Source organism: Lepus europaeus, chromosome X (genome assembly GCF_033115175.1).
Source record: "Lepus europaeus isolate LE1 chromosome X, mLepTim1.pri, whole genome shotgun sequence".
Lineage (NCBI taxonomy): Eukaryota > Metazoa > Chordata > Mammalia > Lagomorpha > Leporidae > Lepus > Lepus europaeus.
The window spans coordinates 65,498,553-65,525,776 of record NC_084850.1 but is presented as its reverse complement, the minus strand read 5'-3'; the positions used below and the strand labels follow the sequence as shown (position 1 = coordinate 65,525,776).

The following is a 27,224-nucleotide window of genomic DNA, read 5'->3' as shown; positions in this document are numbered from 1 at the left end:
AGTTACTGAGGAACCATTGGATGTTTTGGAATATGAAATTATATGATCAGAATTTTCTCTTTTTTAAAAATTTATTTGGCCGGCGCCGCGGCTCACTAGGCTAATCCTCCGCCTTGCGGTGCTGGCACACCGGGTTCTAGTCCCGGTCTGGGCACCGGATTCTGTCCTGGTTGCCCCTCTTCCAGGCCAGCTCTCTGCTGTGGCCAGGGAGTGCAGTGGAGGATGGCCCAAGTGCTTGGGCCCTGCACCCCATGGGAGACCAGGAGAAGCACCTGGCTCCTGCCATCGGATCAGCGCGGTGCGCCGGCTGCAGCGCGCCAACCACGGCGGCCATTGGAGGGTGAACCAACAGCAAAAGGAAGACCTTTCTCTCTGTCTCTCTCTCTCACTGTCCACTCTGCCTGTCAAAAAAATAAAAAAAAAATTATTTCATTTGAAAGGCAGAGTTGCAGTGAGAGAAAGATATCTTCCATTTGCTGGTTCACTCCCCAATGGCCACAATGCCATGGCTGTGCCAGGCCAAAGCCAGGAGCCAGGAGCTTCATCCAGGTCTCCCACGTGAGTTCAGGGGCCCAGGGACATGGCGATCTTCCACTGCTTTTCAAGGCACATTTGTAAGGAGCTAGATTGAAAGTGGAGCAGCCCAGACTTGAACCAGTACCCACATGGGATGTTGGTGTTGCAGGCGGTGGCTTTACCTGCTATGCCACAATACTGGCCACAGAATTTAGTTTGAAAGTTTAGCTCAAGTATAGTATAAAGTATACTCAAGTATAAATTGGAGGAGGAGGCAGACAGGGAGATCAGAGGGGACACTATTGTAGAAATAGACAGGAAATAATGAATATGGAGATGGTAGCAGTAGAAGTGGAGATTACTGGATTGATCTATGCAAGATTTTGGAGGTGGGATTATTAATGTGGTTTGATTAGGTATGTGGCATAAAAAAGAAAAGTAAAAAAAAAATCCCGTAAATGACAAAATTGAGTAGAGGGGAACCTAGCAAACTTGTGATGGAAGGATAAGGGAAATAGTACAGAAAACCACAGTCTGTGATACATCCAGGTAGAAGGGCTTGGTTGTCTGCCTGTTAGGTATTTGAAAATATGGTGCTGGTGCTAAAGGGAAAGATAAAGTTTAGAGATAAAGATTTAAAAGTAGTTAGTATGTTGATTGGTAAAAATCGTTCAGGGACAACATGCGGATATAGAAGAGACCTGGATAGAATTTGAAGCAAACACCAGCACTTCAAAAAGGACATGTCACAGTAGGAAAGATAGTATGAGACAGAAAGGTTTAGCGAGGCAGAGGAGAATGAGGAATGGTGCCTTCTAGGAAGAGAATTGCAAATTTGATTAACATTTCCCCTTCAACTTACTCTATGGGATTTATATTCTCAATGGTACTGGAAGCTTGAATAACAATCAAATTACTTAACTTTCTAGAAATAGGTTCTGTTCAATTCAGCAAATACTTTGAACCTCAAATGTATACAAAATAGTTCTCAGGGCCAACGCTGTGGCAGAGTAGGTTTAGCCTCTGCCTGCATATGAGTACCAGTTGAAGTCTGGGATGCTCCACTTTAATCCAGCTCCCTGATAATGGCCTGGGAAAGCAGAGGAAGATGGCCCAAGTGCTTGGGTCCCTGCACCCACATGGGAAACCCAGAACAAGTTCCTGGCTCCTGGCTTCAGAGCAGCCCAGCTCCAGCCATTGTGGCCATTTAAGGAGTGAACCAGCACAGGGAGGACCTCTCTCTCTGTCTGTAACTTTTGAAGAGGAGCTGACACTGTGGCACAGCAGGTTAAAGCCCTGGCCTGAAGCGCCAGCATCCCATAAGGGCACCGGTTCTAGTCCCGGCTGCTCTTCCGATCCAGCTCTCTGCTATGGCCTGGGAAAGCAGTAGAAGATGGCCTAAGTCCTTGGGCCCCTGCACCTTGTCTTTCAAATAAATAAAATAAATCTTTAAAAAAATACTTGAAGAAATAGAAAACAAAGTAATTCTCAAGTAGTTCTCACAGTGCTCAGGGCAGTCCTTGCTGTTGAGGAATTTACTTTATGGGGAAGTTTAGACCAATACCAGAAAGTAATTATAGCACAGGATATAAACTAGGTCATTTAAGGGAAATGAAAAGTCTAATGGGCTTTATAGAGGTAGGGATGAGACTGATGAAGAGAAACTGGGGGAAACCTTAATGAATATGTGATCTTTGAGATTAACATTGAAGAGTTAATTGTAATTTGAAAGGTAGAACTTTACAGGTTTAGAGGATATCTGCATAAGACTGAGCAGGATGTTAGATTTCAAGTGGAGAATTTATGCCCTGGAGGAGCAGGAGCTATGGTTGGATGTTTTGGGAAGGGTGGGACCAGTTTAAACAAATACTTGAGTGCCTTTTGCTTCTAAGTTACTGAGCTAGGTCAGTGCATTAAAACATTAATCCCTACCCTGAAACTGCTTACAATAGACCAGAGATGGGTACAAATAACTAAAACAAAGTGGAGGCCAGCGCCCGGGCTCACTTGGTTAATCCTCCGCCTGCAGCGTCAGCATCCCATGTGGGCACTGGGTTCCAGTCCTGGTTGCTCCTCTTCCAGTCCAGCTCTCTGCTGTGGCTCAGGAGGGCAGTGGAGGATGGCCCAAGTGCTTGGGAGACCAGGAGGAAGCACCTGGCTCCTGGCTTCAGATTGGTGCAACGCCAGCCGTGGTGGCCATTTTGGGAGTGAACCGATGGAAGGAAGACCTTTCTCTCTCTCTCTCTCTCTCTCTCTCACTCTCTCACTGTCTATATATCTACCTGTCAAATAAATAAAAAAAATAAAGCAAAGTAGACTGTAGTAAGATCCAGAACTGAAGCTGGAGAGTTCAAGATCGACTGAAGTGACTGAGAAAGATTTTATGAAAAAGGAGGTGGTTTTAGATCATACCTGCATGGATAATAAGGACATTGACAGACTTAAATGGCAGAGGTGGGCATACTGCTAAAGGAATAGCAGAAGTAAGAGAAGCCAGGTAGTAAAGTGGGAGAAATTTGGTTTAAGACTCAGGAGATATCTTTAGTTTTACTTGTACTCATTTGTGTGTATAGGTGCATATCTCTGTGTTTGTGCACATACCAAATTCTATGCAAACTTATCACTTCTGTATTCACTGTCACAGTCGAGATAAAGAAGAGTTTTATTGTCAGAATAGGATCTGCCATGCCCTTTTATAACCACATCCACCCTCCTGCCTAAACCCACCTCCCTAGTCTTGTCAACCACTAAATGTATAGTCATTCCTCAGTATCCATGGGGAGATTGGTTCCAGGAACCCCTCAGATACCAAAATCTGTGGATGCCCAAGTCTCTTTTATACAATGGCATACTATTTGCATATAATCTACACATATCCTCCTATGTACTTTAATCTTTAGATTATAATACTTAATAAAATGTAAATGCTATGTAAGTACTTGTTATACTCCATTGTCTAGATAATAATGACAGGAAAAAGTGTCATTGAAATTTTCCCCCAAATATTTTCTATCCTGTGGTTGGTTGATCCATAAATGTAGAATTTATGGGAAAGCCAACTATACTCCATTTCTATAGTTCTGGCATTTTTTTCTTTCCTCTTTTTCTAGTTTTGTCTTTTTAAGAATTTCTACAAATAGAATAATATAGTGTGTAACACTCTTTTACTCAGCATAATTCCCTAGATATTCATGCAAGTTGTTGCATGTGTCAATGCTCATTCCTTTTTATTGTTGAATGATATTCCATGGTATGAATGTATCACAGTTTGATCATTTACCAGTTGAAGGATACCTGGGCTGATTGGCTATTACAAAGAACACTCATGTGTGGTAGCTTTGGGATCTGCAGGGAGGGAAGGCCTATACTTCCGGGAATGGAGAGTCCCTACGTGTACTTCCGGGGAAGAAAAGTCCTTGTCAGGGTCCACGCGGGTGCCTGAAGGTCAACCAATATGGATCAGACCCGCCTCAACCTTTTCCCCCCATGCCCTGAATCTATAAAAGGAGCCCTCCCAATCTCTCCCAATCTCGCGACTTCCCCGGCCCCAGCTCTGTTGCTCTGTTGGGACCAGTGAACCTCGCCCAGGAGCGGAATCCCAATAAAAGCCTGTGAATTAATTGATTCATCTGCCTGGGAAGATTTGTTATGCGCTGGACACCTTGCAATGTGATTTTTGTAAATATAAACTTATTTTTTCTGGTACAATTGAAGATCATATGGTAACTGAATGTTTAATGAAGAAATTGAAGAACTGTTTTTATAGTATGGCTGTGGCATTTTATGTTCCCATAAGCAAAGTATGAGTGATCCAATTTGTTTACATCCTTGAAAGCATTTTGTGTTGTCAAGACTTTCATTTCAGCTATTCTCCTTGGTACACAGTGTTATATCTCATTGTAGATTTAATTTGTATTTCCCTGATAGTTACTGTATTAGGGTTCTCCAGAGAAACAAAATAAGTAATATATACAGGAGTCTTCAAAAGGATCATGGAAAAACTGTACATAGATTTCAAAAATGTTTTGCATGAAAATAAATTTATTTCTATTTTTTCCACAAACGTTTTGAAATACACTTGTAATGTGATTTTAGTTTTTTTTAAGATTTATTTACTTATTTAAGAGGCAGAGTTACAGACAGAGAGGGAGAAACAGAGAGAGAGGTCTTCCATCTGTTAGTTCACTCCCCAAATGGCCGCAATGGCCAGAGCTGGGCCTATTAGAAGCCAGGAACTAGGAGCTTCTTCCAGCTCTACCATGTGAGTGCAGGGGTCCAAGCACTTGGGCCATTTTCCATTGCCTTCCCAGGCCGTTAGCACAGAGCTGGATCCGAAGAGGAGTAGCCAGGACAGGAACTGGCGCCCATATGGGATGCTGGTGCTACAGGCGGAGGCTTAACCTACTATGCCACAGTGCGAGCCCCTGTAATGTGATTTTAGAGCTTAGAAGTCCCATAATGTGCTATATGGAAGCTAAATACCTGGAAGAACTGATTACATAAGATCCAGTCTGAGTCCAAAGGCCTGAGGACCAAGAGAGCTGATAGTTAAATCCCTGTTCGTGTGCAAAAGACAAATATTCCAGTTTGAAAGTAATCAGGCAGAGCATGTGAATTCTGCAGTTGCCTTTCCTGCTCACTTCATTGATTGGGGAGGGCAGTCTCGACTAACATAATGCAACTTATCTTCCATATAACTGAAATATACTAACTTCTTTTCCAGATGAGGAAATAAATTCCTGAGTGATGTTTATTCTTCTTCATATCTTGTAATTGAGATGATTGCGATATAAAATTAATGTGAATTAATATTGTTAATATTACAACATATTGCTATATAATTAATGTTAAATATTATAAATCAATATATCATAAAATCAATATGTTTATAAGTCAGTGTAACTTATATCCATATCTACACAGATTCGAAACAAAATTACCTTCTTCCACTCTGTCTTGATTGTAGCTGGTCTTTATAACTGCCATCTTTCACTACTCAGAATGGTAAAAGAAGGTAAAATGACCTAAATCTTCATTTCTGAAACATCTGCACCATTAGTTCTACCTGAATTGGGTTGTTGTAGTTTTTCCATTGGCCTTAGTTACAGAGCCTGGTACAAGTTGATTATCCTTTATCTAAAAGGGTTTGACTCAGAAGTGTTTTGGTTTTCAGATTTTTTTAGAATTTTGGAATATTTGCATATATAAAATATCTTGGGGATGGGGCTCAAGTATTTCATATATGCTTTATGCACATCACCTGAAGATGATTTTGTACAGTATTTTTGTGTGCCTGTGACATATCACATTAGATCAGATGTGGTATTTTCCACTTGTGGTGTCATGTTGCCACTGTATTCAGATGAGGGATGCTCAACCAGTAATAAGGAGAGATGCCCTAAGCTCTTATACTGCATACACAGTCTTCCTTACCTATATTGTGGAATAACAATCAAATTAAGTCTCAGCTATCAGAATCAGTCACCTCAGTCAATAAATAACTCTCTTCAGTGCCTGTTGATATAGAGGCATTGAGAGCCCAAAGTGACTGGGCAACAGTCTTAACTCCCAATTCAATGGAATCATTGTTGTGCCTCTGGGTAGAAGCATTCTTCCCTTTGGAACTAACCAGTGCCACACTATTCTGGTTACTATAACTATATGGAAATCTTTAACATTGAGAAGAGTAATCCAATCTACTTAGCACTTTTTTGTCAAATTTGTGCTTTATATTCTAGGGCTGGTGCCTTTGCATACAAATTTTAGAATAAGCATCCTGATATCTACTAGAGCCTTTTGAAAGGAATTGTATTAAACCTATAAATTGATTTTCAGAGGATTAATGTATTTACTAAGTTAAGCCTTCTAATCCGTCAACACAGTGTGTCTTTCCATTTATTGAGGTCTTTCATCACTATTTTAAAATTTTTATCTTATCCTATGAAAAACAGTGGGTAAGGGATAAAAAGAGTAAAAAAATTCTAAAAATTCTGTATGGAATTATACTATACACTGGGCAGTATGGATGACTCTAATGGAGAAGACAAAAGGATGTCCTGGTCAAGCTAATGCTTGACACCTTCCTCCTTTCAAATTCCAATTAAAATTTATTATGTTGAATCATATAAAATTAATGTTTTTGTGTATAGAAAATAGTTGAATATCAGCAGTTCGGTATGGTTCCACTCGTAGGAATACATAGAAGGACCTTTGTAAGGCAAAAGATTTTTAAAATCTGATAGAAGGACATTTGAAGTTCTTATCAACAGATGGGAAAAGATTCCATAGAGTTACTATATGGAAATAGATGGTATAATACTCTTAGGTAAAATGTTTATCTTAAATAAAATTTGGAAATAATCATATTTTGCTTTAGTTATATCAAAGGAGATGATCTATACATAGGAATGGGTTCAGCAATCATGAGTAAAGAAAACAGAACCCAAGATACATGAATATCTAGCTGTTTTAAGAGGCTCAAGTGATTTAAAGACTGATCTGCTACAGTTGTTTCCATTGGCATATATTCTTTGTGAAATTAAACTAGACAGGAGAGGTATCAGCACTGTGGCATAGCAGGTAAAGCTGCTTCCTGTGACACTGGAACCCTGTATGGGTGCTGGTTCATTCCGGCTGCTCCATTTCCAAAGCAGCTCTCTGCTATTGGCCTTGAAGAGCAGCAGGAGATGGCCCAAATGCTTGGGCCCCTGCACCCCCGTGGGAGACCCAGATAAACCTCCTGGCTCCTGGCTTCAGCCTAACTCAGCATGGCTCAGCCTTGGCTGTTGCGGCCACTTGGGGAGTGAACCAGTGAACAGAAGGCTCGCTCTCTCTGTCTCTCTCTCTCTCTCTCATCCCTCCCCCTCATAACTCTTTCAAATAAATAAATCTTAAAAAAATAATAAAGTAGACGGGATATGGGGCTGGTGTTGTGATGTAGTGGGTAAAGCTGCTGCCTGCAACACTAACAACCCATATGGGCACTGGTTTGAGACCCAGCTGCTCCACTTCCTATCCAGCTCCCTGCTAGTGTGCCTGGTAAAACAGCAGAAGATGGCCCAAGTGCTTCAGCTCCTGTACCCATGTCGGAGATCCAGATGAAGCTCCAGGCCCCTGGCTTCTGCCTGGCACAGCCCTGTTTGCTGTGGCCATTTACAAAGTAAACCAGCGGATGGAAGTTCTCTTTTTCTCTGTGTCTCTCCTTCTCTCTGTAGCTCTGCCTTTCAAATAAATTAATAACAAAAAATTAAGTAGGCGGGAGAATTGAGAATGACTTAGCGTTCAATGCTGAAGTATATAAAAACAAATAAAGGCTAGATTCCAGAAACTGTAGGTTGGTGAAGTTAGCTTTGACCTCAGACAAAATGTTAGAAAGGACTGTTTCACAGGTAATTTGTGTACTTTGAGAAAAAGAGGTGATCATTAGGAACATATATATGTTTTCTAAGGAAGAGTTATAACTGAATGCATTTCCTTTTTTGTTTTAAAAGATTTTACTTATTTATTTGAGAGGTGGAGTTACAGTGAGAGGGAGAAACAGGAAAGTCTTCCTTCCGTTGGGTCACTCCCCAAGGCCACAACGGTCAGAGCTGTGCCAATCTGAAGCCAGGAGCCAGACGCTTTTTCCCGGTCTCCCATGTGGGTGCAGGGGCCCGAGGACTTGGGCCATCTTCTACTGCTTTCCCAGGCCACAGCAGAAAGCTGGATTGGAAGAGGAGCAGCCGAAATTAGAACCGGCGCCCTTATGGGATGCTGGCGCCCTAAGTGGAGGATTAACCTATTGCGCCACAGTGCCGGCCCCTGCATTTCCCTTTTTGTCACTAGATACTATAAGGCAGCCATTTTTAGAAACCAAACAAAATCTTTGCAGTATGGAGCTATATGCATAGAGATGTAGATTCCCAATTAAGGGAACTAATCTGTTGTGCTGATCAGACCACTGGAGTATTTTGTTCAGTTCTTTATTTTAAGAGGCCCAGACATTGATGAGAACTTGGAGAAGAAAGTAACCACAAAATTACAGTATTTATGGTTAAGGAATGAATGTTTTTCCTTAAGGGATGATAGGAAAGAGGAATATCTATAACTCACGACTAATTATGGTAATATAGAATGGACCTCAAGTGTTAAGAGGAAACTCAGTTTCAATGATAGCTACCTTTAAGTACTTCATGGGTTGCCATGTAACAAAGAGATACGAATTTTTTCTTTTTTAGTATTGTTCCCTGGGGTAGAACCTGGAGGAAGCTTTAGAAGTTAGAGGGAGAGGAATTGGGCTCAAAAGGTAGAGTCAAAGCTTAGATTAGCTCAAAAATGAGTTGGCCATTCCTGAGAAATAGTATTCTTTTTACTAGAAGTGTTTAGACAGAAGCTGAGTGGCCAATCATCAGATATGTTATAGAAAGGGTAATTTTAGGAAAGGGAGTTTGGATATAATTTGTGGTTCCCAAAGCCGGCAGAATATTGGCATCACCTGCAGAGTTTATTTTAAAAACACATTTTAAAAACTGTATGTAATTTTCTAGATCACTTTCCCCTACTGAAATATTTTATTCAGTCCTGAAATTGGGTAAAGATATAGCTCACACAGTAGAAAGTATATTCTGTAAGGACAGGGATCTTGTTTGACTTGTTTATAAATTGTTTTTCTAGGGTCTGTCAAAGTACATTAACTTACAGTGATTGTGTTTAAGAAAGAATGCAACAAGTCCATTGACAGTTGTTTATTAATCTCTATGACTTTATAAATTAATAAAATATATATTTAACACATCTATTATTTCTGTTCAGTGATAGGATGTGTCACTGATTTGTTTAATTTTGTGTTTCGTTTAAAGTTTTAAAATTTTTTATTAACTTCTTTTTTTTTTTTTATATTAAACTTTTATTTAATGAATATAAATTTCCAAAGTATAGCTTGTGGGTTACAATGGCTTCCCCCCTCCCATAACTTCCCTCCCGCCCGCAACCCTCCCCCCTCCCGCTCCCTTTCCCCTTCCATTCATGTAAAGATTCATTTTCAATTCTCTTTGTATACAGAAGATCAATTTAGTATATATTAGGTAAAGGTTTCAACATTTTGCCCATATAGCAACATCGAGTGAAAAAACTACCATTGGATTACTAATTATAGCATTAAATAGCAATGTACAGCACATTAAAGACAGAGATCCTACATAATTTTTTTTTCAAAATAATTAATTTTCTATGCCATTTCCATTTTAACACCAGGTTGTTTTTTTTTTTTTTCATTTCCAATTCTCTTTATATACAGAAGATCACTTCAGTATATAATTAGCAAAGACCTCATCAGTCTGCGCCCACACAGAAACGCAAGGTATAAAAATACTGTTTCAGTACCAGTCATAGCATCACTTGGCTTTAGACGACACATTAGGGACAGATCCCGCATGGGGTGTAGGTACACAGTGACTCCTGTTGCTGACTTAACAATTTGACACTATGCCATCGCACTAGTCCAAGTGATCAATTTCAGCTCACAATTGATAGCTCTGATAGGTCTAAGAGTCAAAGAGATCACACAAACAAGACAAGTATCTGCTAATACTAACTGATAGAATCAAAAAGGGAGAGAAAGATCCAACATGGGAAGTGGGATACACAGCAGACTCATAGGATGGCAGATGTCCTAAACAACACTCCGGCCTCAGAATCAGCCCTCAAGGCATTCAGATCTGGCTGAAGAGCCCATGAGAGTATAGCAGGCATGGAAAGCCAAGATATCATGGGAAAAAAAAAAAAAGACCTAAATGAATGATCTCTGTGAGTGAGATCCCAGTGGAAAGAACGGGGCCATCAAAGAAGGAGATACCCTTCTCCGAAGGGAGGAGAGAACCTCCACTTTGACTATGACCCTATCTGAATAAGACCAAAGTCAGCGAACTCTAAAGGCTTCCATAGCCCTGGCAACTCATGACTAGAGCCTAGGGAGATTACTGACGCCATGAACAGGAGTGTCAAATTGTTAAAATTTTTTATTAACTTCTAATACTTGTACATTTTTATGGACTATAGTACAATATAATATTTCAACATATATAGAAAGCATAAAATGATCAAACCAGGAAACTAGCCTATTTCATTTTCTTTCTGTTTGGAGCCTATCAGTTCCCTTTTGCAGCTCTTTGTATGGTATTTATAATTCAATCTTGTGAATTATAGTCACTTCACTGTGTTATAGCACATTAGAACTTGTTACTTCTAACTGCCTGTGTCTTGATAACCATTAGCCAACCTTCCTTTATCCCCCACCCCAGCTGCTAGTAATCACTATTCAAAGTTTAGATGGACTGTATTCTTTAACTTCCACATAAGAGAAAGAATGTGCAGTAATTTGTTTTTTGGCATCTAGCTTATTTCACTTAACACAATGATCTCCAGTTCCATCTGTTTTACTGCAAAGTCAGAATTTCATTCTTTTTTATAGCTAAATAGTATTCTGCTGCGTTTGCGTATCTATGTCTATTTATATCTGTTTAAATGTTTATTTATATTTTCTTTATTCATTCTTCCCTAATGGAAAAATCCATCATCTATGAACATATAAGTTGATTCCTTATCTTTGCTATTGTGTATAATGCTGCAATGAACATGGGAGTATAGGTATCTCTTTCACATGCTGACCTCATTTCCTTTGGGTATATATCCAGAAATATGATAACTGGGGCATATGTTGGATCTGTTTTTAGTCTTTTAAGGAACCTCTATACTGTTCTCCATAATGACTGCACTAATTTGCATTTTCACCAACACTGTATCAGAATTTCCTTTTCACTACAACTTTGCCAGCATTTGTTATTTTTTTGTTTTTGATATGAGCCATTCTTTTTTAAATTAAAAATGTTTTTAGTTTTATAGGATTTAATCTATCAATTGGTACAAATAAATTTTGTTTTATACAATCTGAGTGCAACAAATCTTACTGTAAAACAAAAGCAATATTATATACATTGCTTTATTGATTTCAGTTGTGTCAATATCTTCAGTTAACTCTGACAATCTGGGGAACTGTTTTCTTCAGTTACCACCTCTACGACATTCACATGAAATCAATGCTTGCCTTCATGTTAGTGACAGGATCAACTTAACTCCGAGATTTTGTATTTATTTCTTTTTCTTTTTTTAAAAAATATTTACTTATTTGAGAGGCAGAGTTACAGACAGAGAGGGAAAGACAGAAAGTGAGGTCTTCCATCCACTGTTTCACTCCCCAAATGGCCACAAGCCAAGAGCTTCTTCCAGGGTCTCCCACGTGGGTGCAGGAGCCTAAGCGCTTGGGCCATCTTCACTGCTTTCCCAGGCCATTAGCAGGGGGAGCTGTATCAGAAGTGGAGCAGCCTACTCTGGGCCCATATAAGATGCCGGCACCAGGAGCAGAGGCTTAACCTACTTTGCCACAGGGCCCGCCCCTTGTGTTTATTTCTTCTGAGTGAGATTTTGGGATGCCCTGCAGGATAGGCAGGGCAAGAAAGCAGCTACTTAAGTGGAAAGATAAAAAGGCCAGGTTGGAGGGATACCTCATTGTTTTGTTCTGAGTTTTTCTGAAGGATGGTGGTGTTGAGCCTTTTATCATGTAGGTTTTGGCTGTTTGCATTTCTTTAAAGAAATTTCTATTCACATCCATTGCCTCTTTCTTTCTTTTTTTTTTTTTAAGATTTATTTGTTTATTTGAAAGAGTTATTGGGAGAGTGAGAGACAGAGAGATCTTCTATCTGCTGGTTCACTCCCCAGGTAGCCTGAGCCAGGAGCTTCTTCTAGGTCTTCAACAAGAGTGCAGGGACCCAAGGACTTGGGCCATCTTCTGTATCAGAAGTGGAACAGCTGGGGCTTAGTGGATAAAGCCGCGGCCTTCAGTGCCAGCATCCCATATGGGCGCAGGTTCGAGTCCTGGCTGCTCCACTTCCGATTCCGCTCTCTGCTATGGCCTGGGAAAGCAGTAGAAGATGGCCCAAGTCTTTGGATCTCTGCAGCTGCGTGGAAGACTTGGAAGAAGCTCCTGGCTCCTGGTTTCCAATAGGCCCAGTTCTGGCTGTACGGCCATTTGGGGAGTAAACCAGCTGATAGAAATCTTCTCTCTCTCTCAGCCTCTGCCTGTCTGTAACTCTGACTTTCAAATAAATAAATAAATCTTTAATAAATATATAAATCTGTATATATGAAATACATGAAACTTGTATAACTTAAATAAAGTATTAAAAAAAAGAAGTGAAACAGCTGTCCATATGGGAATGCCTGCACTGCAGGGGGCGGCTTAACCCTTATGCCACCAAGTCGCCCCCATCATTGCTCACTTTTTAAGTGGATTGTTTTGTTGAATTTTTTGAGTTCCTTGTATGTTCAGGATTTTAGTCTTTTGTTAGAAGAATGGTTTGCAAATGTTATCTCCTGTTCTGTTGCTTGTTTCTTCACTCCGTTGATTATTTCCTTTGTTGTGCAGAAAATTTCTAGTTTGGTCTAATCCCATTTGTCAGTTTTTGAGTTTAAAAAATTATTTTCATTTTATTTTAAAGGAAAGGAAGGTGGGAAAGAGAAATAGGGATAGAGAAAAACAGAGAGAGAGAGTCCATCTACTGGTTCACTCTCCAAATGCTAAAGCCAGGGACTAGGAACTCAGTCTGGGTCATTCACATGTGTGGGAGGGACTCAGGTATTTGAGCCATCATCTGCTGCCTTCCCACGGTGTGCATTAGTGGGAAGCTGGATCAGAATTGCAAATAGTGGGACCTGGAACCAGGCACGCTGATCTGGGGTGTAGGTGTCTCAAGTGAAAACATTGCACCAAATGGTTGTGCTCTTTTTGTCCATTCTTTTGGAGTGTTATCCAAAAAGTTGTTGTCCATACTTATTTCTAATGTTTCTCCTATGTTTTCGTTTAGTAGTTTCTCCTAATTTTGGGTTTTACATTCAGATATTTGATTTAGTTTGAGTTGATTTTTGTATGGGATGAGAAATAAGAATCAATCTTTAATCTTAGCCATGTGCTTATCTAGTTTTCCCCAGCACCATTATTGAAGAGACTGTCCTTTCTCCATTGCATGTTTTTGATGCTTTTGTTGAAGAACAGTTGGGTAGATATGTGGATTAATCTCTGGGATCTATTCTGTTGCATTGGTGTATGTGTCTGTTTTATTCTGTCTTTTGTTACAAAATGATTTAGAAGCTTACCCTATAAAATTTTAAATAAAAATATTTAGGAGACATAATGGATTCTAAGTGGAACATTATTTATGTAAATACATTGTGTACATATCTAAATTTGACTAACTACTAGTTGAATTTTTCAACATTGCTAAATATAAGGAATGTTCCTTTCAAAAGGAAAGTAAGTGATTTAAATATTTTAACACTAAGTTGGCATGTTCATATCACTATTCAAGAGAAAATGCTCTATAGGATGATTGCAACCTGTCCATAACTACCTTAGCTGCCCAAATAGAAAGGAGTTATAACTATAGTGCCCTATTGTTCAAAGGTTCCCAAATCCTTAACAATAGTGAGTAGAGAAGCAGACATTATTTTTTCTGACTTAAATTATCTTGATCGGTTGCTCTCTCTCTCTCTTTTTTAAAATATTTGTTTTTTTTTTTTTAAGAGGGGAGAGAACTAAGGATTTTTTAATAGCTAGCATGGTTTATGTCTTTTTTTTTTTAAGATTTATTTATTTTACTTCAAAGTAAAATTTACTTATTTTTTAAAAGATTTATTTATTTTACTTCAAAGTCAGAGTTACACAAAGAGAGGAGAGGCAGGGAGAGAGAGAGAGGTCTTCTATCTGATGGTTCACTCCCCAGTTGGCCACAACAGCCAGAACTGTGCCTATCAGCCAGGAGCTAGGAGCTTCTTCCGGGTCTCCCATGTGGGTGCAGGGGTCCAAGGACTTGGGCCATCTTCTACTGCTTTCCCAGGCCACAGCAGAGAGCTGGATGGGAAGTGGAGCCCACATGGTATGCCAGCGTCTCAGGCCAGGGCGTTAACCCGCTGCTCCACAGTGCCGGCCCCTAAATATTTGTTAATCTGAAAGGCTGAGTGATGAGAGAGAGAGATCTTTCATCCACTGGTTTACTTCTCAAATGGCTATAATTGCTGGGACTGGACCAGTCCCAAGCCAGGAGCCTGGAACTCCATCCGTATTATATATTTGTAGTCAGTTATTAGCCATTAATATTTTGGGAAAATATTGCTACTACTCTGTAGATATAAGTAAAGCAAAAATTATCAATGCTGAAAGATAATGCCTAAATGCAGAATATGTGCAAAGGAAGTGTGTTGACAGAATTCTTTATTAATGTGTAGAATTAAAGGCCTGTTTATTTGACCAAATTACTGAGCAAATTGAGTACATATTGTCTCAGGTGTTGGTTGAACAGACAAAAAAAGTGCCTAAGCTAGGAAAAGGAGCATTTGATGATGTATAATATACCTTATAATAGTTTTTTAAAATGATTGTTAAGTGATTACTAGGAAGAATATAATGGAAAACATATTAAAATAGAACTGTATTGTTAAGAACATTAAGTGAAATTTGAAAAATCTGCCTATGTCTTTAATAGAAAGTACTTAGTTTTATTTCTTTTTTCTTGTCTTTATCCATATATATGCATACTTTTGTATAATTTAGATTATAATGCACCTATAATTTTAGTTTTTGCCTTGGTCCTAATTATTTTTCACATTCATGTTTTCATGTTTTATTTACTATTCCTATATGACAATTCATTGGAATTCTATAATTAAATTAACCATTCCTCTGACTCTAGACTTATAGGTTATTTTTAATTCATTGGAATTCTTTTTTTTTTTTTTATTTTTGACAGGCAGAGTGGACAGTGAGAGAGAGAGACAGAGAGAAAGGTCTTCCTTTGCCGTGGTTCACCCTCTAATGGCCGCCGCGGTAGCGCGCTGCGGCCGGCGCACCGCGCTGTTCCGATGGCAGGAGCCAGGTGCTTCTCCTGGTCTCCCATGGGGTGCAGAGCCCAAACACTTGGGCCATCCTCCACTGCACTCCCTGGCCACAGCAGAGAGCTGGCCTGGAAGAGGGGCAACCGGGACAGGATCGGTGCCCCGACCGGGACTAGAACCCGGTGTGCCGGCGCTGCAAGGCGGAGGATTAGCCTGTTGAGCCATGGCGCCGGCTCCTATTCATTGGAATTCTAAATAACACTCTACTAAATATTTTTGTACATACAGGTCTTTTTGCTAATCAATTATGTCTATAATAGATTCACTGGGGTTGATAATGCGTATTTTCATGACTTGAAATATATATTTCCATTTTTTTTCCAAATGGATTATGTCATTTTATAGCACTTTTATAAATTCTGGAGCACAGTAATTTCAAATAGTAATTGCTAATGTTAGATTTCAGAACTAGTAAAATTACTCCTCATTATTTTCATTTGAATTCCTTTGATACTCATCAAAAACATTGAACATTTGCTGTGACTTAGGTTATTATTCATTATATATTTATTTATATTTTAAAATATTTATATATTTTAAGGCTTTATTTAAGGCAGAGGGACATAGAGACAGACCGACAGATACATAGAGACAGAAGCAGATATTCCATCCTCTGGTTGTTCATTCCTCAAATGGCCACAACAACTGGGGTTGGATCAGGCTGGAGCCAAGAGCTAGGAGTTCAGTTTGGGTCTGCCATGTGGGTGGCAGGGATCCAACTACTTGAGCCATCACCTGTTGCCTCCTAGGGTGTACATTGTCAGGAAGCTGGAACAGAAGCAGAGTGGAGACTTAAACCCAGGCACTCTGATAATGGGATATAGAGCATTCCAAGTATCATCTTAACCACTCTGCCAAAGCCAGTCCCTGTTGTTTATATTTATACTGTGACTTAAGTGTTCATTTTCTTTTTTAAAAAATATTTTGAGAAGCAGAGACAGAAAGAAAGATCTACATCCTCTGATTCACTCCCCAAAAGGCTGCAATGACCAGAGCTGGGTAGATCCGAAATCAGGAGCCAGGAGCTTCTTCTGGGTCTCCCATTTGGGTGCAGGAGCCAAAGTACTTGGGCCATCTTCTACTGCTTTCCCAGGTGCATTAGCATGGAGCTAGATCGGAAGTGGAGCACCTGGGACTCAAACTGGCACCTATATGGGATACTCATGTCACAGATGGCAGCTTTACCTGCTATGCCACGGTGCTGACCTCTGTTCATTTTCTTTATCCACTCATCAATTGGTTCTTGATGGGATTCTTATAGTGAGTCAGTTTCACATATATTTTAACATTTTTTTAAAAAAACTATTTTAGAGGTATAGTTAGAGAGAGGGAGAGACTGAGAGATCTTTCACCTGGGGATTCACTCCCCAAATGGCCTGCTTTCCCAGGCAATAACAGAGAGCTGGATCAGAAGAGGAGCAGCTGGGGCTTAAATCAGCACATATATGGGATGCTAGCGCCACAGGCGGTGGCTTTACCCACTACACCACAGCGCTGGCTCCTACTATTCTGTTTTGATTGAATTGGCTTTAATAATACATTTTGAAATAAAGGACTGTGTTACCTCCAGATTTGTTCTTTTTGCTCAAGATTGCTTTGTATATTCATGGTATTTTGTGGTTTGTATGAATTTTGAGATTTTTTTCCTCGTTCTGTGAAAGAGTCATTGGAATTCTGTTATGGATTGCATTGAATCTGTAGATTGCTTTGGGTAGTATTGACATTTTATAAATTGGCTGAATAGATTACAAAAATGACCCAACTATATATTGCCTAAATGTGATTCACTTCATCTTCAAGGATGTACATAGACTGAAACTGAAGGAATAGAAAAAGATATTCAATGCAAATGGAAACCAAGAGAGCAGGGTCAGTTACTTATATTGGACAAAATAGACTGGAAGTGAAGAACTGTAAAAATAGTCATCATATAATGATGCATTCATCAAGAAATAAATTCATCAAGAAAATATGACAACTGTAACTACTTAAACTGTAACAACTTAAACTTTAGAGCACCTAAATATAGAAAGCAAATATTACATTTGAGAGGAGAGAGGCTATAATACAGTAATAGCAGGAGCCTTCAATATCCCCTTTTCAACACTGGACAAATAACCTAGATTGAAAATAAATAAGGAAACAGATTTGAACCACACTTTAGAACAGTTGGACTTAATAGATATTACAGAACATTCTCTTGAACAGCAGCAGAATATATGCTCTTTTCAAGTGTACATGGAAAATTTTTCAGGATTGATCATTGTTAGGCCACAAAACAAGTCTTAACAAATTTTTTTAAAGATTTATTTTATTTATTTGAAAGACAGACTTACAGAGAGAGATAGAGACAGAGAAAGGGTTCTTCCATTCACTGGTTCACTCCCCAGATGACTACAATGGCCGGAACTGCTCTGATCCGAAGCCAGGAACCAAGAGCTTCTTCCGGGTCTCCCACGTGGGTGCAGGGGCCCAAGGACTTGGGCCATCTTCTACTGCTATCCCAGGCTATAGCAGAGAGCTGGATGGGAAGAGGAGCAGCTGGGACTAGAACGGGCACCCATATGGGATGCCGGTGCTTCAGTCCAGGGCTTTAACCCATTGTACCACAGTGCCAGCTCCAACAAATTTTAAAAGATTGAAATCATATTGAATATTTTTATCGACCATGATGACATGAATGTGGAACTCAATACAAGTTGAGTGTCCTTTGTCCAAAAATATAAAATCAAAAATATAAAATTTCTGAGTTCCAACATGATGTCTCAAGTGGAAAATTCCACATTTGACCTTATGTGATGATTTATAGTCAAAAAACATGTACATTAAAATATTATATGAAATTATATTCAAGTTATGTTTGTTTAAAAAGATTTATTATTTATTTGAAAGGCATAGTTACAGAGAGAGGGAGAGACAGATCTTCCATTCACAGGTTTACTTCCCAACAGCTGCAATAGCTGAGGCTGGGCCATACTGAATGAAGCCAGGATCATGGAACTCCATCTAAGTTTCCCTCATAGGTGATAGGGGCCCAAGCACTTTGGGCCATTTTCTGCTGCTTTCCCAGGTACATTAGCAGGAAGCTGGATTGGAAGTGGAGCAGCCAGGACTCAAACCGGTGCTCATATGGGATGCCAGTGTCACAGGTGGCAGCTTAACCTGCTGCACCACAACACTGGACTCTCAAGTTTATAAGGTGTATATCAGACATAAATGTTGTCTTTATACTTTGGCTCCATCCCCAGGGTGTCTCATTATGCATATGCAAGTATTCCAAAATCTGAACACAACTGACATTCAAAACAGTTTTGATCCTATGCATATCATAACACAAATGAGAATGAAAACATAAAAAACTTGGGAGATACATCAGATTCTTCCCTCAGAAGGAAGTTAAGCCACCTCTAGGACAAAGTAAGCCCAATGTTAGCAGAAGGAAGAAAATAACGAAGATCACAGAAGAAATAAAATATAGAGTAGAATTACAATAGAATGGATCTAAAAGTTGGGTTTTTGGAAAATTAAATGAAATTGACAAAGTTTTTAACTATACTACTAGTTAGTAGTAGAAGAAAAGGAGATATCACAACTGATGAGATACAGAAGACCATAAGAGAGTGTTGTGAACAACCATATGCACACAAATTGGATAACCTAGAAGAAATGGATGGAAATAAGCAGCCTACCAAGACTGAAAGAGGAAGAAATAGATAATACAAGCACATCAATAACAAGAAGATAGAATCAGTAATAAAAATCTCCCCAAAAACTCATAACCTAATGGCTTCACTGCTGATACCTGCCAGTTAAAGAACTAATACCAGTTGTTCTCAAATTCTTACAAATATTAAAGAAGAGGTAATTTTTTCAAGCTCTCTATCAAGCCAGCATTATCCTGATAGTAAGAGCCAGACAAGGAAACTAAAAGAAAAAACTACATGCCAATGCCCCTGATGTACACAGATGTATAAATCCTCCACAGAATACTGGCAAAGTGATTTTGACAGCGCATTCATCATAATCAAGTAGGATTTATTCCAGGGAAATAAGGATGATTCAGCATACATGAATCAAGCAATGTGATACAACATATTAACAAAATGAAAGGGGAAAATGACATAAACATCTCAATAGATACAGAAAAAGCATCTACCATTTATGGTAAACAAGCATTCAACAAAATAAGTATAGAAGGAAAGTTCCCCTACACATATATGACAAGCCCATAGCTAACATCATACTCGATGTTGAAAATGTGAAAGTGTTTCCTGTAAGATAAGAAACAAGACAAATTTCACCGCTCTCTATAAAATAGCACTAGAAGTCATAGCCAGAGAAATTGAGCAAGAGAATTCTATATAAAAAAGAAGTGAAAGTGAAAGTGTCTGTTTGCTGGTGGCATGTTCTTATGTATAAAAAGCCCAAAACTCCTCTAAATACTGTTAGAACTGATACCATAACAACAAATCATCCAAAAAATAAATTAAGAAATTATACCATTTACAGTGACATCAAAAATAGATTACTTTGGGGTAGATTTAACCAAGGAGATAAAAGATCTGAGCACAGATAACTATTAAAACATTGATGAAAGGAATTGAAGACTAAAATAAATAGAAAGATTTTCCAAGTTCATCAATTGACTCTATCTCCTCTGGTTCCTTTCTCAAAGTTGCTTTTCTGTTTGTTTTCTTCCTATTGTTGATAAATTTTTTACATACTCAAGCAGTGAGTTTTCAACCAGGGGCAGTTTTTTCCTAGGAGTATTTGGCAGTGCTTGAGGTGCTTTTTTTTTCTTATTACCACTTATTTCTGGGGGTGCTACTCTCATCTAGAGGGTAGAGGCCCAGGATGTTGCTTAATACCCTAAAGTGGACAGAGAGTCCCCCACGATTAAGAATCATCAATCCCAGGTATCAGTAGTTTAGGTTAAGAAACTCTACCTTAAAGTAGCATACCTTTTCCTCCATCTAACTGTACTGTACAGATGAAGCAAAGGAAAGCAGAAGTAGTGGTTGATTGTTTCAAGGAACTCAGAGCAATAAGAAATGTTTGGCAAGAGAAGGAAAATTACCAAAGTCCCACAGCTGGCAGGACTAGTCTTTCCATCTTAAATTTGTGGACATTTTAGTGCTTGGGTTATGCAACTGCTGTCAAAAAGAAATCTCTTACTTGATACTGATGCTTATGCATTTTCTATAATTATTTTTGGAGTACTGCATCTTATAGTATTATATAAATATCCAGTTCTCTTATGTGGTCTTATGATTTACATTCAAAACTTCTCTGATTTTGCTATTCATCATTCATCCTTTGCCATTTTCATATTTTAAAATGGCCAGTAGATCAGCCTTTACCTGCAAAATGTTGAAAACTTTCATTTGGGGGGGGGGGGGCATGGTTCCAATTATACTAATTTAGCTAAATTTCAGTTCTTGCCTTAATCTTGCCTTGCTTAAACATAAAATTATTACTTATATTGTATTAATGTAGTGTAGTGAAATGTCACCTTGTTTCAAGGTGACATTGAACTTACAGAGATTCTGTTTTGATTTAATGTGAACTGTTTCAGTATACAAGGGAAAATTTCATAGGGCAAGTGGGTAGAGGTATAAATCTGTTCATGGGAATCAAGATCTCCATTAGAATCCAGATGGTATTTGGAAGAGAGCTGTGCAGACTTATGCTTTATTCTGACTGTTTTTAAGGAAACTAAGAAAACTGCAAAACAAAACAAAGCAAAAAGACAATATTAAAATAATTTCATAAGAGATGAAGCCTCAAAAATTTATTGGTAACTAGAGAAAAAACCTCCAGATTCAGAAGCCAAACAAAAGAGAACCCATTAACAAACCTAGAAAAGATTGTTTGCTACTTAAGACTTGGGTCGAGTCATAGTGTTCTTTCTCTTTTAACTGCATAGGTCTCTTGTATTGCTCTTAAAATTTTAAAGGAAGTTATACATGGGATGGATAGGTACAAGCAGATAGGACGGCAGTTCGTAAAATTCCCTGTATAATTTTCAAGATGTTTTTAATTAACCACATATAATTTTACTCTAAAATTTCTTCATGTTGTAGAAATATTTACCTATATATTTAAAGAGGCAGTGTCTTTGACTATAATGTACCAATAAAGGCTAATTGGTAACGTGCTTGAGAAATCGCAATATGCCAAAGCAGAATATCAGGCATTTGGGATTTAACAGAAGGGTATTCGTAGTGTTATAGTCGATGTGAGTTCATAAAATCATGCATTTTGTAAGGAAATTTTGGTTTCTCACTGGGTAGAATTGCTGTGTTGTGTGTACTCTGTTTAGTCCCATCTTAATATTCCTGATTTAGTTTCTTGAATTAGGTTTTATTTGTAGGTTTAAAAAAATCAATCTCTTATTTTTTTCCAGTGAATATCACCTCTGCCAGGCAATTAACCGGATGTAGTCGCTTCAGCCATATTTTTCCTTCATCTGCTTACCAGCACATTAAGATGCATAAGAGAATTCTGGGGCACTTGTCATCTGTATACTGTGTAGCATTTGACCGAAGTGGGAGAAGAATTTTTACAGTGAGTTTAAAATTTATGATAACACATTATAGATTTACAATTAAAGCTAGATTTCATGGTTTTGCATTATGTTTTATAAGCAATTCATTCATTCTGGACATAAGAATATAAGAAAAGTTAAGTGGAAATTGAAAATTTTTTCTCATTTAAATAAGTAAATGGATTAAATGTAGTACCTAATTTCTTTTGAGAAATTTAATTTGAAAAATTAAGACTTCAGATGGCCTTATATTATAAAGGTGGTTAATTTATGTGAAACAAGTATACTCAATGTCTTTTCATTCTGTTTTTAGAAAACATTTATTAAAATGTATTTTCCATGTGTCACTTAGCATAATCGCTGCCAGTTTTGCTTAATTAATGATTATATCACTGTTATGATTAGATGTTTTTACTGCACAGGTAATAATAAAGATTATAGTTATTTTCTGTATCTTTCTTTGATTTTAGTACTGGTTGTTTTTGAAATTGATTTTTTATTAACCAGATCATGTGCTTTGGAGATCAAAATTACAGCATACTTATATTTCTAAAAAATATTTCATTGTTTTAGTACAAAATTACATTAGAAGTATATGTAATTGCATGATTCCCTTTTTATGTTTACATGTGCCAACAGAATAAGTGGTTGTACTTTGAGATGTTATGACTCCTTAGAGTTCATTACAGACTTCCATTGATGACTCCATGCCTCTAAATGAATCACCAAGTATTTGGTGTTGATGATTATGATGATAATGAATGCAGTCTTTTAATAAACAAGTAATTATTAAATAACTTACCACATTAAAGTGGAATGATATTTACTGTTTTTAAAACTCTTTTGAAATTCTCAGTAGGAAGTTCAATTAATATTTTCTCTAAAGATTGTTAATAGCCTCATCTTTATTGAGAAAGAAATGTAGGTAGACTTTAGGTTAAATTTTTAAGTATTTGTAGAAAAAATATTGAAGCAATTAAGAAAAAAAGAGGCTGTTAGGCCTAAATAGCATAATTGCTTATTAGCAAATCACTTGAAGGTGAGTTTAATATATTTTGAGTTCTCAGGATTAGTAGTGTTTTTAAGGAGTTCTTTACGAGTACCATTGCCAGTTTGGAACAGTGCCTTATCAGTGCAATCTTTTGGACATCATTTGTATTTGCTACTGAATCCATATTGTATATAAAGAGATTATTAAAAGGGAAAAGCTTAGATTATTAGTAAAAAAAATTTCCTTTGTCTTTTTGGCTTTAGGGGGAGTGGCAAAGTTGGTGAATTTTTTCTTCATTATAAGTCTTTTGTTCTTTTGTGTTATTATAGGGTTCAGATGACTGTTTGGTGAAAATTTGGGCTACAGATGATGGACGCCTTCTTGCTACACTTCGAGGGCACTCCGCTGAAATTTCTGACATGGCTGTTAACTATGAAAACACTCTCATTGCTGCAGGCAGCTGTGATAAGGTTGTAAGAGTATGGTGTCTTCGAACTTGTGCACCAGTTGCAGTCCTTCAGGGACATTCAGCTTCTATTACTTCCATACAGGTAAGAAAAATGATAACATATCATTAATGTGTAGAATAAAGGTGAGGATTATCTCCTTTTTTGTTTCATTGTGTGGATAATATCACAAAGAATGGCTGCAGAAACATGCTGTCTCAGGAGCTTTGCTCCTACCCTGCAAACAAGTTTTTTTTTTTTTTTTAAACTCTATTTTCATTGAAATCTATTCTCTTTAGAAATAAGTAAAAAAAGATGATTTAAACATTTCTTCAGGTTCAGTGTGAGAGATTCATTTGTGTTTGTGAAGAAGGGAGAAAGCTTTTAAATGCCTTTAGAGTACTCTAGTACCTGTTAATCAGGATAGAAACAAGTTCTGACTTGAATATTGGCATACTTTCTGTTAATATTTAATGCAAGAGGTTTCAATCAAATTTAGTGTGTGTCTTTGTGTGAGGTTTAGCATTAAGGAAATTCCTATTCTTAGCCTTAGTGATTTCTCTTTTCAATTCGATATTTGACATAAAACATGTATATCTTTTAAATTTTTATTCAAATATTTTTATCAGATATTGGTAGTGAATATCTTGGATACCCCCAAAGACCTTTTATTTTAAAAAACTAAGCTGAACTTTTGTCCTCTTATTTGTGAGAACAAAACAGAGGAATCCTGAAACCTGCATACTGTGGTCGGGGAGACAGCTATTGGAGGAGTAAATTACCCTCATTTACTTCTCTTTGTTTCTTGTATTTACTAATATGTTGGTCAATTTTGTGGGTGTTATTTTAATAATATATCACTTGTCTACGGGGATATACTAATAATTGAGTTCAATGAATATTTTATTTAAGAAAGTTCATGTCAAGACTTTGATCAGTTGAAATTATTTCATGGATTTGTTTTTGTGCAATTATAACTTGCATTCCTACTGTATCTTACTAATTATTTCTGGAATTTGAAGATACTGTCAAATAACAAAATAATAACAATATTGTACTGAAAAATGTTTATGATATTGTTTGGTTCTTTTCATAGTTTTACTTATCAAGTTTTTTCTTTTGTTTATATTTTTAGATGCCCTAGAGATCTATGAACTTCTTCTCTATCACACTCTTTCCTTTAATGATCTCATTAAGCCATGTGTTTTGCATATCATCTGTAGAATGATAGTTCTCAACCTTATTAACACGTCTTGGACCTCTCTTTTTCTCTCTCGATTTGTTTATTCAGCTGCTTACTTGGCATCATCATAAGGATGTAAGGATGTGTCCTAGGCATCTCAAACTTCACACACTCAAAATTGAACTCATCTTTGCTTCCTGAGATCTGCTCCTTTCAAAGCTTTCCCCAGCTAAACAAATTATAATTTCATGACTCCTGTTGCTCAGGGTAGTCATCCCTAGCTTTTGTCTTTTATACTCCATGTCTAACCTTCCATCCGATCTGCCTTCAAAATGTATTCAGAATCTGACAAATTACCATGACTTCATCATTACTGTCCTCTTTTAAGCCACCATCATCTGTGGCCTAGATTATTGAAACAGACTTCCAATTGATCTTCCTGCTTCTTCCTTTCCCTAACCCCTGCCCTAGTCTAGTGTCTGCATAGCAACCAGAGTGGTTTTAAAATGAAAGTTAAGTCACATAACTAACTGGTACTCAGAACTCTGAATAGCTTCCAATCATAGAGTTAAACCTCCAATATTTAAAGTACTCATAAGGCTGTATGCTCAGCCTCTTGCTCTCTTTGACAACATCTGTTCAGGCTTGTTTCTCTTTCTTACTTTGCTTTAGCTATTGGATTCTGCTTTTTTTTTTTTTAACACTCTAGGTATACTGCTACCTTTGGTCTTACTGTTTATTGTTTCAGGAATGATCTTCCCTGAATATTCCCATGATTTACTCTCTCATTTTCTAAATGGTTTGTACAAATACCACCTTCACAGGGAGACCTTTTGTGACAACCTTACCACTCTATTTAAAATTATAAATTATCCCTAGTACTCTGTATCTCTCCTTTTCAGTTTCATTTTTGTCCATAGTAGTGGTAATTCTTTGGCATTTTAGATGCAATTCACTGACTATTTCTACAAATATTGTGGTTTATTATCCTTCCAGTTTATTTTCTCATTTTTGACAAATTTGAAATAAAATTATAACTTAATATTGGTTATTTCTGAGTGGTATAAGTTGCTTTCATTCTGGTTTTCTATATTGCTTGAATTTTTTATAGCAGATATGTATTAATTGAATATTAGGAATACACATTTTTAAAAAACAATCCCTAATATGATTTTCATGATTGATGAATTAAATCTAATGTAATAGGGATAATAAAGGTTTCAGTGCTTCATAGAACTTATGAAATACACAATTTTATGGTTAATTTTCTCATTATTATAGGTAAGATATGGGCAAGTTTACAGGCCAAATAGAAAATACCTTATTCTTTGCCAGCCATATAATCTGTCACAACTCCTCAATTATGGTCTTGTAGTACAGAAACAACCATAGTATAAAATGACTGTACTAATAAATTTTCATTTATAGAATCAGATGGAAAGCTGGATTTGATGTGTAGACCAAAATTTGTAGACTTTGCTATAGATTGGTGATTAAGCTTTCTAATGTGAGCTTTTTTATTTCAGAATAAAAAAAAATAGGCATGCTGAATCTAGATTTATTTACTGTATATTAAGTTATTAATTTATAATGTTAATTGATAACTTTTGTTTGAATTCAATTCTGTAGTCTTTTGAGGTTCTGTGTATCCAAACAAGAAAATGAAGTAAATAAGCTCTAATACTTACATGATCATTTTGTGTTGGAGTTCAAAATATGCTCCAATCCTATATATTTTGATCCTTAATCATTATCTCAATGAAATTGTTTATTATCTCTACTTGGCATTTTAAAAACTCATGGGCATGCTAAGGATTCTCATTTGATTTTCAACTTTTTCCTGTGTCCAGGCATCAGGAGCTCAGGAGCTCTTAGATTCTCTGTTATTATCTTCTGAGGACATTTAAAATACTAAAAATGCTGAAAGTCAGAGCCTGGAAAGCCTACATGATAAAGGGCCATGATGTTATCTGCAATGGTGGGCCTTTAAATGAGCAACTCAAGTATATGCTTTTTCTTCCAAAATTACATCAACAAAGATTTGACCTATTTTACATTATCCATGAAGACAAATTAAATTGTCTTACACTTTAAAAGGAAAACATCAATATCACACTTAATTAAAGTTGAACTTTAAAGTAAAATATGAGAGACCAAATACTTTATTTCCTAATCATTTCTTCTCAGATATTCTTATGCCTGTGAACTATACAGTTGTTGCTATATAAATGTATATTTAACAAATTTGTATTGGTTTTGTTGGTAATGAGTTTGTAAGCTTATTCATTAACATGATTAAAAACATTAATTTTAAATGTTAAGTAATGTTAAATAAGTTGAAAATAATTATTTAAGAATGAATTTTTTGAAAAATATTTAGTTAGTTGAAAGGCAGTTACAAAGAGAGAGAGAGAGACAGAAAGACAGAGAGAGAGAGATCTTGCATCTGCTGGTTCACTCCCCAGGTGGCTGCAATGTCCAGGGCTGGGCCTGGCCGAGGACAGGAGCTTCTTCCAGGTCTCCCACATGGGTAGCATGGGCCCAGATACTTGGGCCATCTTA

General features: G+C 37.3%; 1 protein-coding gene across 2 annotated transcripts in view; it reads left to right on the top strand.

Annotated features, from left to right (window-relative positions):
• BRWD3 (bromodomain and WD repeat domain containing 3) overlaps positions 1 to 27,224 on the top strand; it is a 134,974-nt gene that overhangs the window by 32,536 nt on the left and 75,214 nt on the right. For both annotated transcript variants that reach the window (XM_062182882.1, XM_062182881.1), the window contains exons 7-8: positions 21,902 to 22,062; positions 23,363 to 23,584. In XM_062182882.1, coding sequence (XP_062038866.1) covers positions 21,902 to 22,062; positions 23,363 to 23,584 — 383 coding nt within the window. The remainder of the gene's footprint in view (positions 1 to 21,901; positions 22,063 to 23,362; positions 23,585 to 27,224) is intronic.